General features: G+C 45.1%; 1 protein-coding gene across 2 annotated transcripts in view; it reads left to right on the top strand.

Annotated features, from left to right (window-relative positions):
• Nucleotides 1–15,026, top strand: part of Srgap1 (SLIT-ROBO Rho GTPase activating protein 1) — a 265,489-nt gene that overhangs the window by 116,226 nt on the left and 134,237 nt on the right. For both annotated transcript variants that reach the window (XM_032913187.1, XM_032913180.1), the window contains exons 2-3: nucleotides 758–953; nucleotides 5,500–5,662. In XM_032913187.1, the coding sequence (XP_032769078.1) occupies nucleotides 758–953; nucleotides 5,500–5,662 (359 nt within the window). The remainder of the gene's footprint in view (nucleotides 1–757; nucleotides 954–5,499; nucleotides 5,663–15,026) is intronic.

The raw sequence follows: 15,026 nt of genomic DNA, 5'->3' as shown, positions 1-15,026 counted from the left end.
ATCTAGAAAGAAGTTATTTTTAGGTCCGGCATGCCTATAAACCCCGAAGCTAAGTGTTTTACAAATGAGGAGTGTATGCCCTAAATAAAAACTGCCAGATGTCAGTCTCCGTATGTGCCAACTGACAAATGTTTCATGGCTCCGACGTCTGGAAGTGATGATGCCCGTTTCTTTTCTATTCAGGCTCAAAATGTAAAACGCCACTGAATGTTTTACAATGCACTCTGATAACAGCAGCGCCCCAGCGTTTGGACTTGTCTGAAAGGATGTAATTTCCTTCTCTCACAACTCAGTGTGTGTTTGTGGTACGACAAGTGTGTGACCTATTTCTATTCAAATGTGCTATATTTTCCCCTCAGTCCCATGTCATTTTTTTTTTTAAAGAAAGCCAGCAGATGTTTTAAAATAAAACAACCAAGGCCAGTGGCTTAGTGGGTAAAGGTGTTTCCACCAAGCTGATGGTCCGTGTCCAAGCTATTAGACTTACATGGAGGAGGAACAGAACCAACTCCTACAGGCTGTCCTCTGGTTTCAGCACCCACTCTGTCTTGCACGTGTGCTCACAAGCATGCATACATAGAATTATAGTGAATAAATGGATATAATATAAAAAGTAAAAACCAACCTGGGTGCAGGACTCCAGCAGAGGCTGAAAACACGGCCACCTGTGTGATAGGAGTCACTGTGCATGACTCGCCAGTTTGCGTGTCTTGGTCACTTCCATGACATCACCAGAGGGATTCTTGTCTTTCCTCAGAAATCCGAGCTCAGCTGGTAGAGCAACAAAAATGCCTGGAGCAGCAGACGGAGATGCGAGTTCAGCTGCTCCAGGACCTACAGGATTTCTTCCGGAAGAAAGCCGAAATTGAGACAGAATATTCTCGGAACCTGGAGAAGCTGGCAGAAAGGTTCATGGCCAAGACAAGAAGCACTAAGGACCATCAACAGTTCAAGTAAGAAAGGCTGTTCCCAGCTGTGGGCGTCGCTCTGGGGGCTGAGGGCCTAGCATGCATGGGGTCATAGGGTTCAATACCTGGGGTCAGGTGGGGAGAGCAGGGAGGGAGAAAGGAAGAGAGGGAGGGAGGGAGGAAGACTTGAGTTATTGGTTCAGTACCTGGGATGCAGGTGGGGGGAGGGGAGGGAGAGAGAGGAAGGAAAGGAAGGAGGGATTGATGGATGGCGAGATGGCAGATGGACAGATGGACCGATAGAGAGAGGCTTGACTCAGACTCACCTTTCCAAGGAGATGGCTGCCTTGTCTTTTCTCCAGACCACTTTGGTCCCAGACATCCCCTCTTTAGTCTCTGAAGTTACCGGCAAACATGTCCCCGCAAATCCAACAGCCTTTCTCCATTCCCACTGTGCTTCCTAGCCGTAAGTGTCTATTTTCAACCAATGTTTGTAAAACTCCCAACTACAGAAAAGTGGCTGATATCAGCCACAGAAGACATTTGAAAGGGTGGGGTTAAGGTAGCTGCTGTAAGCCAAGGTCTCGAGATTTGTCTAGAGGCTGGTTTGGTTTGGTTTGGTTTGGTTTGGTTTGTGTTATTGGTTTTTTTCTCCTCCTCCTCCCTCTGTCCCCTCTCCCCTCCTCTTTTTCCTTTCTATTTTCTCCATTTCTTAAAACCAGGGCTCACTCTGTAGCCTAGGCAACTTTGGTACTTTAAGACAGCCCTGCCTGTCCCCTAACAGGATTATGGGCCTGTGCCACTCCTTAATGATTTTTGTATGAAAATAAGCAATAACGGTTGTTTGGGTTTAATGTTCCTGGGGAGCATGGCCAACATGTTTGTGGCAGTTGCAATCAAAACTTTTGAAAACAAAGACTTTCAGTAAAAGCTTATGGGTGAGCACAGCTAAACTCTAACATTAATGAACCTCATTGGATTAGAAAGAACCCACAGGTATTCTGTTCCTGAGACTCACCAGTCACAGAGACAAGGAGGTGATTGCCCAAGTGAACCAAAGGGCAAGCCTAGGGCACCACAGACAGAGGAGGCTGAAACATGTTCTGTAATGGAGGTAGAGAAGGGAAAGTCCTGGAAGAGTGGGGTGTGTGTGTGTGTGTGTGTGTGTGTGTGTGTGTGTGTGTGTGTGTACACATACATGTAATGGTGCACAAACATGAATGTGTACCTGATACGGAGGCCAGAGTGCTTGAGTGTTGGGGTCCATGGCTCAAATTCATATGCTTGTGCCTACAAGGCAGGCAGTACCCCCGAGCCATCTCTTTAGTGCCATGCAGAGTGACACATACTGACCAGCTGACTCTGAAAGAGAACTGAAGAAGGGAACCTCATAGTGAGGGACCAAAAGGGAGGGGTTGTTGGCCAAGGTCTATAAAACAGCTCTTTGAGAATACACTGTAATTGGAGGTGCAGCGTGGCCACAAGCATTACTTGGAGCACACCACAGACCCTTACATGCCCCTGTGGGCAGTCGGGCCTTTGTCCTGCAGACATAGGAATCTTCGAGGCATTTTAAATTGACCTGCCCATACCTTCATTAAAGTGACAGGCAAGGTTGTTGGCTACAGGAAGATAACCCGGAAGGGAGAACAGCAAGGGTCTCTCATGGTGTGTGACCTTGTGGTCTTAGCCACCCTAGAGGGAGGGGCAGATACAAGAGAGAGAGACTGTGTTTCAAAAAGCACAGTAGGCCAGGGACTCTGCAAACAGTATTGCCATAAAATTCCTAGAAATGATGGTTATAATGTAACTGATGCCCTCATGATATACTTGGATTCATAGGGAGGATGGATGTTTCTGGGGTCCAAAGGAAGGGCAAGAGAAGTGAAGGTCTACAGATTGACAAAGGTACCCATCCTTAACCCTGCAGAAGCACAGCTGGCAGTGAGGTCTACACAAGATGAAGAGTTATAGAGAGAGATAAAGTGAAGGCAAAGTTTCCACTGTAAGCCTCTCTTCGATGTCCTTCAGTTCCAAGGATGGCCCACCCCAGTGATAGAAGAAATAAAACCCACCTACCCTCCCACACAGGGGCAACAAAGAGACCCGCCTGCTCAGCCTAGGGATCAGGGGTGCTACTGAGAACCCAGCCTTCTTCTCAGTGACCTTGAAGTTCCACTTCAAACTTTTCCATGAATGGAGCCTGAAGGGAGAGTAGCCAGGTTAGCAAGATGGCCTAGCAGGTGGAGGCCAAGCCTGATAACCTGAGTTCAAATCCCAGAACTCACCCAGAGGGAAGAAAATTAACTACCAAAGGTATTTCTCTGACCCCCGTGGGTGTGTGCCCCTTCCACTAAATGCAATTAAATATTTATGCATGCAGCTTCAGTTTGCCTTTGGCTAGAGCATTATTCGTTATTGAATGTAGAGCTAGAGATGAAATGGATTATAAATGGATCAGAAACTCAAAACCCAGCTCCATTAACAAGCCAGCCAGACCTGGGTCTGAATAATGACTACTGTTTGACTATGTCATTACATACCTTCTCTAAGCTTTGGTTTTTCTAACTGGACACGTGGGAGCTCATGACAGTAAGTGGCAAAGTCCTTGCCGTGACTGGAGGCTGGCATGCACATGCGTGCACTCATGCACGTAGCATTTCTACTCCTTCTTCCAGACAAATGAGTTTTTAGCAGAGTCATGCTCACACTCATCGAAGCTAGACTTGTAGCCTATTTTTATTCAGTTTGAGGACAGTATCTGTGTAAATGGTCCTTAGCCTAATGTCGCTACTGCAAATAAAAAGAACAAGGTTTGGATCCGCCTCCCCACACAAAGACTCATTCTGGTACTCACTTTGGTCCTTATCCAGTCTTTGGTCAGCTTTGAGCTCCGTTGTTGTCAGTCAGGAGTCAGGACACAGTGAGTGGTAAGGATTAAATGGAGTTAATGTTAAGTCTTGATCAGAGCAGCCTCCAGATAAAAATAGCTAACTTCATATACTCGGCACTTACTATGTGTCTGAGGCATGATGGCAGACATTTAAACACAGATAGGAATCCAAGTCATCACCATAATGACCTCATGAGACAGGTTATGATATTTATCCATTGTAAGAGTTTGAAGTACAGAGAGGCTAGCAGTGTTGTCCCACAATCACACAGGAAAAAAAGTAGGAGCCGAGATAAGAACTTAGAGTAAGAACCACTCATGACCTTTCACTAATATTGATACGGATTTGAGATGGGGTCTCTCTGAGTTATCCAGGCTGGCTTGGGAGATAAATTGCTGGGAACTTAGAGTCAAGAACCAGCTGCTAGTATTACCATGTTATTGTTGATATCATGACCTTTCATTAATATTGTATTATTTGATTTGAGACATGGGGGATTCTCTCTCAAGGATTTGGTTATCCAGGCTGGCTTGTTTAAATGGGATTAGTTGCCAGGGGCCTAGAGAGAGAGAGCATGCCTCCCATGAATTTAATGGGGAAAAAAATTCCCAGGCCCAGGGTGCTGGGGTTCTTGCCCCTTTCTGGTTCCTCAAGCCTATGTTTTGGGCTTAATAGTTCCCAGCTTGAACCTGCCCCAACTGCCCAGATTCAGTCAATAGTAAATATAGAATCTCATGATAGCATGACTATCTTTTGCTAGTCATAATGTTTATGAACCATGTTGAGAGTTGGCTTGTCCCTTCCCTCTCACCTGTATATATTACACATGTATCAAATTCAAAAGAAGAAAAATGAATAAAAGCCCCCACATCTGCTTCCAAGCATTCTCTGACCCTGGGTTATGGATGACAATGTACTCTCCTGCCACTTTGCCATTTCAGGGTTAGTTTTTAGTAGTTTCAACAACAACAAAATCGTGCTTTTCAGTTTCCAGTTTCAAGTAGTGACTTCTGGTTGCCCAGCGTGTTGGGATGGAGTTGTTCTTTGAATTCGTGTGTATATATGCCTAAGTTTGTGTGGCTTTGTAGTCCATTTGGTTTTATCATCTCAGAATAAACCAGGCTCATTTACAAATCTGAGACAGCTCTGTGAATTTCACCAGGATGTGTGACGTGCCGTGAGCCCGCAAACTTTGGGTTCTATTCATAAGCTTCCAGACAATGTTAGAGAGCTCAGATTCCCCAGGAATGGTTTTAGGAGGCTGGAGTCTGTGCATCCAGGGATTAATAAATAGCCCTCAAATTTGTATTCTGTGGAAAGTATGCCTTGCCGAATTTCTTTTCCAGCAGTAGGCTGACCACTCAAAGCAGACTTTGTGAGCAGACCAGTCTGTGTGAGACAGTAGCCAATAGATTTTCATGTAAACACAAGTGCTTTCCTTAGTGGGGTGCTAAACCTGGGGGCTGCCTAAGCACTGTCTAGGTTGGGCTCCTGGGGCCCTGGTCAGGGGCGGGAGGTTATACAGGATTTTTGAGCCAAGTTTTCTTTCCAGGCCTGGTAAGTTGCAGGGTTCCTGCAGGCTGTAACATGCTTTGGTCTAAGAAATGCTCAGACCACAATGAAGAGTAGCAGCCCCATCTGCTATGGCTCCTCTCTCTGCTGGGCCAGTGGTAATTCTGTCCTCCTTTATCTCCCAGGAAAGACCAGAACCTGTTGTCTCCGGTGAACTGCTGGTATTTGCTCCTGAACCAAGTGAGGAGAGAGAGCAAAGACCACGCCACCTTGAGTGACATCTACCTGAACAACGTCATTATGCGGTTCATGCAGATAAGCGAGGACTCCACCCGGATGTTTAAAAAGGTAGACTCCCCACACACTGCCATAGCGTGCTTCCGGGTAGCCATCTTGCCTACAGCCACATAGGAGAAGGTGGCCGAAGAGAATTAAAGGCACGACTATTGTAAAGACACAAATTAGAGGGTGAACCCTGAGCTTGCATATTTATACTGTATACTTGTGGTACATAAGTGATCATGTGTGCACATGAATGTTTTAATGTATACATTATTATCTTTATCTACTAGATATACTTATTTATATTAACTAAATTAATGAATATTTGACCTGAAGAACATAAACAAAAGAAATATTTTGGATGGGTATTGGAGAGATAGGTGAGTGGTTAGGAGCTTACCCTAGTTAGCTTATTCTTAGAGGACTCCTTTGCTTTCTAGTACCCAGATTGGGCAGCCTACAATTGTTTGTAACTCCAGCTCCAGGGGGACCTGATGCCTCTGCCCTCCATAAGTACCCACAGTCATGACCATATATAAACACACACACACACACACACACACACTTAATTATAATAATAAAACCTTTTGAAGTGCCTACAAGTTTCACCTGTGTCTCCTCTGACCCCCACACTTAGACAGGAAGGCCCCACGGCCTTCTGTCCTGGCTCACACACGACCCAGCTTGTGAAGCACGTGTGTGACCCTCCCAGGAAAAACATTATCACACTGTCTCCTTAAAGCCCAGCCTCAGAGGCTATGAGAGACTGAAGTGGGGTGGTGGAATGCCACAGAGTCCAGAAAATTTAGTTTCTAATATGTCAGACACCTTCCTCCTTTCTGAACCCATTTACAGAAAACAAACAAACAAACAAAACCAAACCTGGGCTTCTAAGTCTTCCTGTCATCGTTACTTCTGTCAGTGCAGTGAGTACTTTCGGTGTTTGGACATTTTTGTTGAGAACAGTAACAGAATTGGAACACTTCCTGTATAAAGGCTCCTCGCCTAGCTTTTAGTTTCTATGCTGAGAGCATGTGTCTCCACAGACCTTCTCAACTTTGCGTTAATGGTGCTCCATGCCTAGATTGATAACCAGCCCTGTCTCCTGTAAATTTTTTTAGCTTCAGAGAAGGGAGGCACACCCCGTTGATTCACTCTTCATTTGTGTTTCAAAGGGGCCTCTTAAAACAAGGGTGTAGGGTCACAGAGACCAGCTGGAAGGCAGCTCAGCTGTGCTTGATGTAGCCGCATTAGATTTGATTTCTGACCTAGAAATGGAATTTGGCAAGTTCTAAAACATTGTATGCTGTGTTAAATAGAGAGAAATGTTTCGAACAAAGGAGAACTTTCTGCGCAGGATCTAAGACTAGGCAGAGAAATGTCTTAACATCTTAAATAAGAGAGCTTAAAAATGTGTGTGTGTATGCACGTATGTGTGTATGTGTGTGTGCATGCACGTATGTGTGTATGTGTGTGTATATATGTATGTGTGTATGTGTGTGTGTATATGTATGTGTGTGTATGTATATGTGTGTATATACATGAGTTTCAACTGAGCCAGGGAAGTGAAGGAATGGTCTTGCTGCTCCATGAGCCCCTTTTGTGGTATTCAGTGTGGTTGTATCTGTGAGCATTTGCAGTGGTCCAAGTGCCGGGCATCATACTTCAAAGATGGAAAAAGGCTGGTCTCAGGAAGGTTGCAGTGAATCCACTAAAAGCTGCTTCCCCAACATGGGGGCCTTGCAAGGATTCAGTCAGGACTTATAAGGATAGCACCTCATTTATTCATCCATTGAGCACAACATCTATAAGCTGTGTGCTTGGCAAAGCTGAGTTAAAGGACACGTCCCTACTGGCAAGAAACCCATTATAATTATGCATTCCCAAGCTAAAGAGATGTGCAGTCTGCTGAGGGAGCCTGGAGGCTGGGGTTCTTCACTTGACCTAAGGGTCAGAAAAAGCTTCAAATAAAAGGCAAGGAAAGCCAAGGGGCCGTTCTAGGGCCTGCTGGAGCACGTGTGTATGGGAAAATACTGAGTTTGACGGGACTGCAGTTGATACAGCTAGAAACAGGTGAAGGGGTGGATGCTAGCTAAGATGGCCAAATAAGGAGAAACCTTCCATGACAAGGACAAGGGCTTAATGAAGCTGTAGAAACAAGGACAATAGTCATGTCCTTGGCTCATTTGCTTCCTTGTTTTGTGATCTTGGGAGATTGTTCTTAAAAAGATTTATTTATTATATATAAGTATACTGTAGCTGTCTTTAGACACACCAGAAGAAGGCATCAGATGCCAATATAGATGGTTGTGAGCCACCATGTGGTTGCTGGGAATTGAACTCAGGACCTCTGGAAGAACAGTCAGTGCTCTCAACCACTGAGCCATCTCTCCAGCCCAAGATTGTTCTTGATATTCAAGAGAATCCCCTGTCTCTACTCTTCCTGAGTCTGAACAAAACAAGGTTGGGCAGAAAGAGATGCTGTGAGCCCTGGGGCTTGGAGAACCTCTTCAGTCGTCTCATATCCAGGCAGGGAGCCTTGGGTTTTAGGTTTGGAGGCCTTGAGCTTGGAGTGCTCTTAGGAAAAGCAGCTCCCTTCAACGGAAGGAAGTTCTCAAGGGCAATTCCCAGGGAGGGAGGGATCAGCTGTGAGTTTCAACAGCCAATATTCCCAGTAGTTGAGGAAATGAGACCCGATTTTTGTTAAGATGGATCTGGGGAATGCACGGTAAATGAAAAAGCGAGCAGACACATGGCTACTTGTTTCCTATCAGAATTTGTCATTCACTTAGATGCTGAGGCTACCGTCTATGCAGTAGATTCCTACAAACTTGGTTGTGTAGTGGAGGGTGTTATGTACACCCTGTACAGCCTTCTCTCTCAATTCTGACTGATGGGCTGGAGAGGCTCAGTCATTACAACCACAGAGACATAGCTTACTGAGGAACGGTCAGCCCACTAACACGCAAGCCCAACGCAGCCCACTACAGTCAAGGACACCACACTGAAGTCCCAATCTCAGGTCCCTGGACTGCTTGGCTTATCCTTCCTGCTTACTTATTTAGTCGTTTTTGTTTTGTGTTCGTTTTGGTCTTGCTGGGGAGCCAGGGCTGTCTCTCCTCTCTGCCTCTCTGGTGCTGCGATTACAGACCTGCACCACCACATCTGGCCTTTCCTTTCTTAGGCACCAAGTTTCCCGTTCTTTGGCTCCTTTTTCCAATGTTGCAGTGTGAGATTGGCTGAACAGCCTGTTCTCTATGGAAATGGCACCATCACGGTGAGTCTGAAGTGGCCTTTAGAACAACCGTGGCACCTTTGGTGTGTGCTCCTTTGGGGTGTCCTCATTTTTCAGAGTATCTCCTGCCTTTATGGAGGTCTGTACAGACGTTGTGTGCTCGATAGGACTGGCCTCTTAAATGTAATCAGAAGCAGAAACCTTTTATCCAAACTGTTCTGTCAAATCAAGAGTTTGGAGCAGGTAATTGAAGGAATGCTTTTATATCCAAATGGGTCTAATTATCAAGAAGACTCTGTAGGAATTCCCAATCTGATGCAGAGGGGTAGGGAACAACATAGAGACCTAATTCTCCATTAGATCGGAGCAGTTGTAATAGTACTGCTACATGAGCTTGACTCGGAAGGAAGCGGTTATAGAAACAGTTCTATATGAACCCGACATGAGGGGCGTCAAGCACTGTGCCCCAGCTCACAGAGCCTCTCAACTCCTAGAGGACAGATACTATTCCTATGCCACATTTTGGGGTGATGGAAGAATGTGCTCAGGGCTGCAAGCTGAGGAGACATGCTTTCTGTGCACTCTTGTCTTTGCCCATTGGTGCTAGACAGTTTGTGGCTACTCTAATCATTCTTGGTTTTCTAGTCGGGGAGTGGGGGGGAGGGCAGGGGCTGATAATTGGTCACTTTATGAGAATGGTCAAACACTTTTGAGATTAGCTTTCGGTTTGTCTGTTTTCTTCTCCTTTAACAATCTATTCCACCCCTGAGCATAGACTGGGAGACCAGAAGGTCTCTGTGTGCTAACACAGAGGCACTCGCTCACCCATAGCTGTCGCTGCTCTATTCACAGTACTAGGGAGGGGATTAGCCTTGATACCTATTGACTGAGGAATGAATAATAAAAATGCTTTCCATGCACGAGACAGAATTTTTTTTCAAATGCAAAGACAAATGAAATTTGCAAATAACTGGATGGAACTGGGAAAATGTATATATTCCATGAGGTAAACCAGGTACAGAAAGACAAATGCCATGTACTGCCTTTCCTGTGTGGGCATCCTTTCGATTTGTGTCATCAACTTGTAGTGCCTTCTGAATCCAGGAAGCCAGGAAAGGGACATTGGCCTTAGGAAGGAGAGATAGGGGTGGGAAGGTTTCAGTGGACCTGGGGGTTGGGGGCGAGGAAGGGGAGACTTCAGTAGGAGAGGGTTGGTCAAAACCCACAATTGTATGAGAAGTCTAGTGCCATGTAAGCCAATTAAAAACTATAAGTTAAAAAACAGTGTAAGAAAGGAGATTCCCAATGGAGGAACTGAATAGCGCTAATCCTAGAACCCCCGGGGGCTGCTGTAACAGGGGCTCTCAGCTCTCATCAGAGAAGCTTCTCCTGTTGGATGGCTAAGACAGACTCACAGCTGGTCACCATACAGACACTAATTAACTGATGGGATACTCAGCCCTAGTGAAACGTCTACACCACCACGGCCACCACCCTCCCGAGGCTCTGGGATCACAAGGAGAGGCAGGGCAGAAATACCGTAAGAGCCAGAGGCTGGGGACGACATCTGTGAACAGAGACTTTTGCGGGGACAAAGCTGTCATGCTCGTGGACACTCAGCAGCTGTGGTTGCTTGCATGAGACACACAGCTCTGCAACCATGATCCCACAGCGGCCTCATTGCTGTAGAATGGGCCTGAAGGATTACAGACTCTACCACTCCCCACTGTAACAATGGGCTAGTGGTGAATTTTAAGGGAAGAGGAGGCCTTGTCTTCAGTTGGGAACCCACAGGTGGGCCCACCGGGCTCCAAAGGGCAGTTCTAAGGCCAGTGTTCCAGCCATGTATAACTCAGTGGGTCACAAAAGACGGCCATGAATGTGTAGGAGGGGACCAAGGGAAGAGGAGAGGTTGATGGGGTTGGGGAGAAGGGGTGGACAGAGTACGCATGTGCTATAGCATGCGTGGAGTCATCGGGGAACACAGGTAATGAAAATTACCTTTCTGAAGCCTGACGGAAGCTATCCTGTGGATGGAGACAGCAAATATTTCAGCCACCCACCCTAAAGCAGCTGACATTGGCCACAGGCCACTGAGAATAGCCCTCCTCTGGCCTAAGCGCCTGGGTTATCCAATTCAGACTGAGATCTGAATCCTTAGCCAATTTCGGCCGTCATGGATTGCGTGGCTTAATCTGACAGGAGGGAGAGACAGTGGCTAAGATCCATAGTCTTTCTCTCATTTTGCTTCTGTCAAAGTAAGCTGTATAAATTCACATGCATCACTGTGAAGGACAGGGACGTTTCATGGGGATAAAGCCACACTGGCAAAGGGAACGTTTAAAGTAAGTTACTTGTCCAAACAGATGTTTTAGTTGGAGTTAATTAAAACAAAAATAAAATAAAATAAAAATAGATTCAAACCACTGGTGTAATGCCTATCTCTAAGGCTCTGACCTTGTTTTGAGAAAAAAGTCTATGAAAAGCCGGTAGGATGGCTCAGCAGATAAAGGTGCTTTCCTCCAAGCCTGACGAAACTGAGTTCAGGGCTGGAGATGTGGCTCAGCTGCTAAAGAAAGGGTAAAGGGTAGGTTCACACCCTAATAAAGAAACTGAGTCCAGTCCCCAGAAGCTACTTGATGGAATGAGAACTGACTCCCACTCGTTGGCCCTCTGACATCCATATGTCACCAGGGCTTACATGGGACAGTACACCCACACACCCATGCATACACACACCTGCGCATACACACAGACAGATATTTTTTTTTTTTTTGGTTCTTTTTTTCGGAGCTGGGGACCGAACCCAGGGCCTTGCGCTTCCTAGGCAAGCGCTCTACCACTGAGCTAAATCCCCAACCCCCAGACAGATATTTTTTAAAACATATATGTTTGAAGTATTGAAAATGAAAACTACCAAATCATTTCATAGTCTTACTTTTTAAATATAACAACAATTTATAATAAAATATATAATTTTAAAATGTAACAATGATTTCCTTGTAGAAATGCAGGAAACACTGAAAATACTCTGTAAAATAACCCAGTTTAACACAACCTGTTAATGTTTTGCATTTTTTTCAGTATCGACACATATATTCATATGAGTAATATACAAACATTTTATGCTGTGTGCCTATCTATTTCACAGTCATGTATGTGTGTTACACTTACTTGTATGTTGCGGATTTTTAAAAATTGAGATACAGTTGCATTAGTTTGGCCACCTGCCCTTCTCGTATAAAACATTAACATTTCTCATGCCTGGAAACAACCCTCAGATGGGGAACTTGGTGGCTTCATGGTGCACATCAGTTTGCATGGCTCCATGCCTCTCCTTGTAACTGGACATTTGAGTCTCTCAGGTACCAGTGAGACTCAAGTCAGGTTGCATAATCGGGGAAGGAATTAGTAGGTCAAGGGCAGCTCAGACTTTCACAGTGTGGATGCCCTTCTTATCCTTTTGAGGTTCTGGGCTGATGACAGCCATGGCTCCAACTTATCCACTTATATGTTCCCTGAAAAGTAAGTGGACGGGTCTTTGGTTTTTATTTATTTATTTTTTGTTATGGGCAGAGAACAACTAGATATGAGTTAGTATGCTTATGCAACATTCGTAAATAATATAGCAAGAACATTTCCAAGGCATCTTAGTGCACTGTAGCAGAAGAATTAAATGGTGTTCTGGTGGCCTCAGGAGCAGCTTAATTATTGATACAAGGAAGAAAAGCCCAAGCCAGCATTCCGCTCTGGCTCTCTTGAGTCTTAGCCACCTTATAGCTGACTCTTTTTTTCTAGAAGTAAATCCAAGTTGAACTATTGTTTCTTATAATGACAGAATTTCCTAAAGCCTTCCTATGAAATGTTTTCAGCTGGTTTTTGTGAATTACATACCAAGATGGCTGGCCCTAGTAAATGCTCGATGAATGGCGGCAGTCGGTGCTGTTTTTCTTGGCTTCCTAGAGTTGCCTCATTGCCTAGCAACAGCAAGACCTGTATGACTCACCTGGCTGGAAGTTTAGCAGGTGAGCGGCTACAGACAAGCAATTTGCCATCTGTTCAGAGGCTTTATCAAAGTCTTAGGGGGAGTTAAGCACACACTCTGCGTGTGTACCGCGTGTGTCTCCTTGAAAATGCATTACATAATGGTTTAAAAATCCAGCTGAAGTCAGCAATGTTGAAAGCTTTCTCCATATGGTGTGCTGCTTTGGTACCAGCGCCCAAATGTCAGTAGTGGAACCAATAATTAATTACCTTGAGAATAGTCACCTAGAAACATCTGAAAACTTGTTGAGGTTTCTCTACGTTACTTTTCTTCTGTCTGTGACTCTTCGACTTTTGGATTTTGTACTTGACCATACTGTGTAAAGGAGATGCCCAATGTAATAATTATTTCATAAACTAAAACCGTAAGGATCATACCGATGTTTCGTGTCTAATGAGGTGGGGAGAGAAATGTATACAGGACACGGTTTGTGCCCGAGTACTCTCTGTGAATGGAGAACTGGGTGATTCTGCAGGGCCTGTTGAAATGTGCACGTTGAATTTTCATTATCGGGGGAGGTCTTCTGATGAAGGAAGCAGTTGGATAGAGGCTTCAACTGCCTTTCCTCCTGAGCGGTGTGAGTGACAAAGCAGAGGCATGAATACAGAAACTAGAATCATCCTTTTGAGTCCAAGTGACTCTCTCCAAACCTTTCACACACTCCTGCCTCACCCAGAGGGAAGGTCTAGGCCCCTAGTTCTGATTCTAGACAGACAGACAGACATGTAGATAATGATGGTGATGATAGATAAGTAAATGACATGATTGATTGATTGATTGATTGATAGAAAGATAGATAGGTAGATAATAGATGATGGTTTTGATTGATAGATGATAGATGATGATAAAAGATAGATGGATGATAGATGGATGGATGGATGATAGATAGATAGATACAGAGATGGTACTAAATCCCTTTCTGACATATTCCACAGTTACTTGTTTGTGTCTATGCTTAATTTGCATGCACGCTCCCAAGGGACGGACTTTGTGTATTGTTCACAGTCATTGGAAATACGCATGCTAGGTGCTTAACAGTTATTTCTTGAGCACTTACAGCAGGGGATAAAACCTCAACATCTGTATTAGAAACAGGCAGCCAATGGCATCCACATAACGTGAAGCTCAGTGTGTTCGCACCGTGCAGGAGTTTCAGGGTCAGATGGAAACAGCACTGTGGTATGCGCTACTCCCTTGGGAAAAACCAGCATTGGTTGTTATCCTGGAAAATTGTCCCCCTTCAGAGGCAAGGGTCAGGTCAAAGACTGATAGCCTTCATCATTGGAACAGGTAGCCTGCTCTTCTGTGGACCACTGGCTGTAGCAAGTTATAGCAGAAAATACAGATAGAGCCTTCTGGAAATTTGCCTGTAAAGAGGAAGAGAAAGGATGACGATATGTAGGTATTTAAACAAGTGTGTGGGGCTAGGAAAGGCTTTGGTTTCGTGTGCATGTGCTAGTTTCTTGCTTTGGTAGCTGGGTTTTTAAACTAGTCAGAGTGGCCAACAGAAGGCATCACGCATGACTACTTGAATTCGACTCCCCTACAACCCATTTACAAATGTTGGGTGCCGTGCCTGTCCAGTGTTGGAGACATGGACACACATGCAACCCTGGGACCCACTGACTAGCCAGCCTAGCATTCTTGGTGAGTTCCAGTCCTGTGAGAAACTCTGTCTCAGAAAACAAGGTTGACCTTGTTTGTTTGTCCTGAGGTTGACCTCTGACCTTCACCAGAACCTGAATACAAATTCCCTAAACACACACACACACACACACACATACACACACACAGACACACACACACACATATATACACAGACACACACACATATACACACACCACACACATACACACACACACACACACAGACACACACACACACAGACACACACACACACATATACACACACCACACACACATACACACACACACACACACACACGCACACACACACACACACGCACACACACACACACAAATACATGAGGCATTGGGGAGAGGAGACACTCCAAAGGCTGGGCTGGGAGGAAACATATATAACTCTATCAGATAAGGATCCAGAGGACAGACAGGAGACTCTTGGCAGAGCAGATGTCACAGTTGTCATGGCTGCAGACAGTCCCGTTGTTAGGAAGAGAGCAGGATG

This window comes from Rattus rattus, chromosome 1 (assembly GCF_011064425.1).
Source record: "Rattus rattus isolate New Zealand chromosome 1, Rrattus_CSIRO_v1, whole genome shotgun sequence".
In the NCBI taxonomy this organism is placed as follows: Eukaryota; Metazoa; Chordata; class Mammalia; order Rodentia; family Muridae; genus Rattus; species Rattus rattus.
Note: the sequence above shows the minus strand (reverse complement) of the source record. Positions and strands in the feature narration are given on the sequence as shown.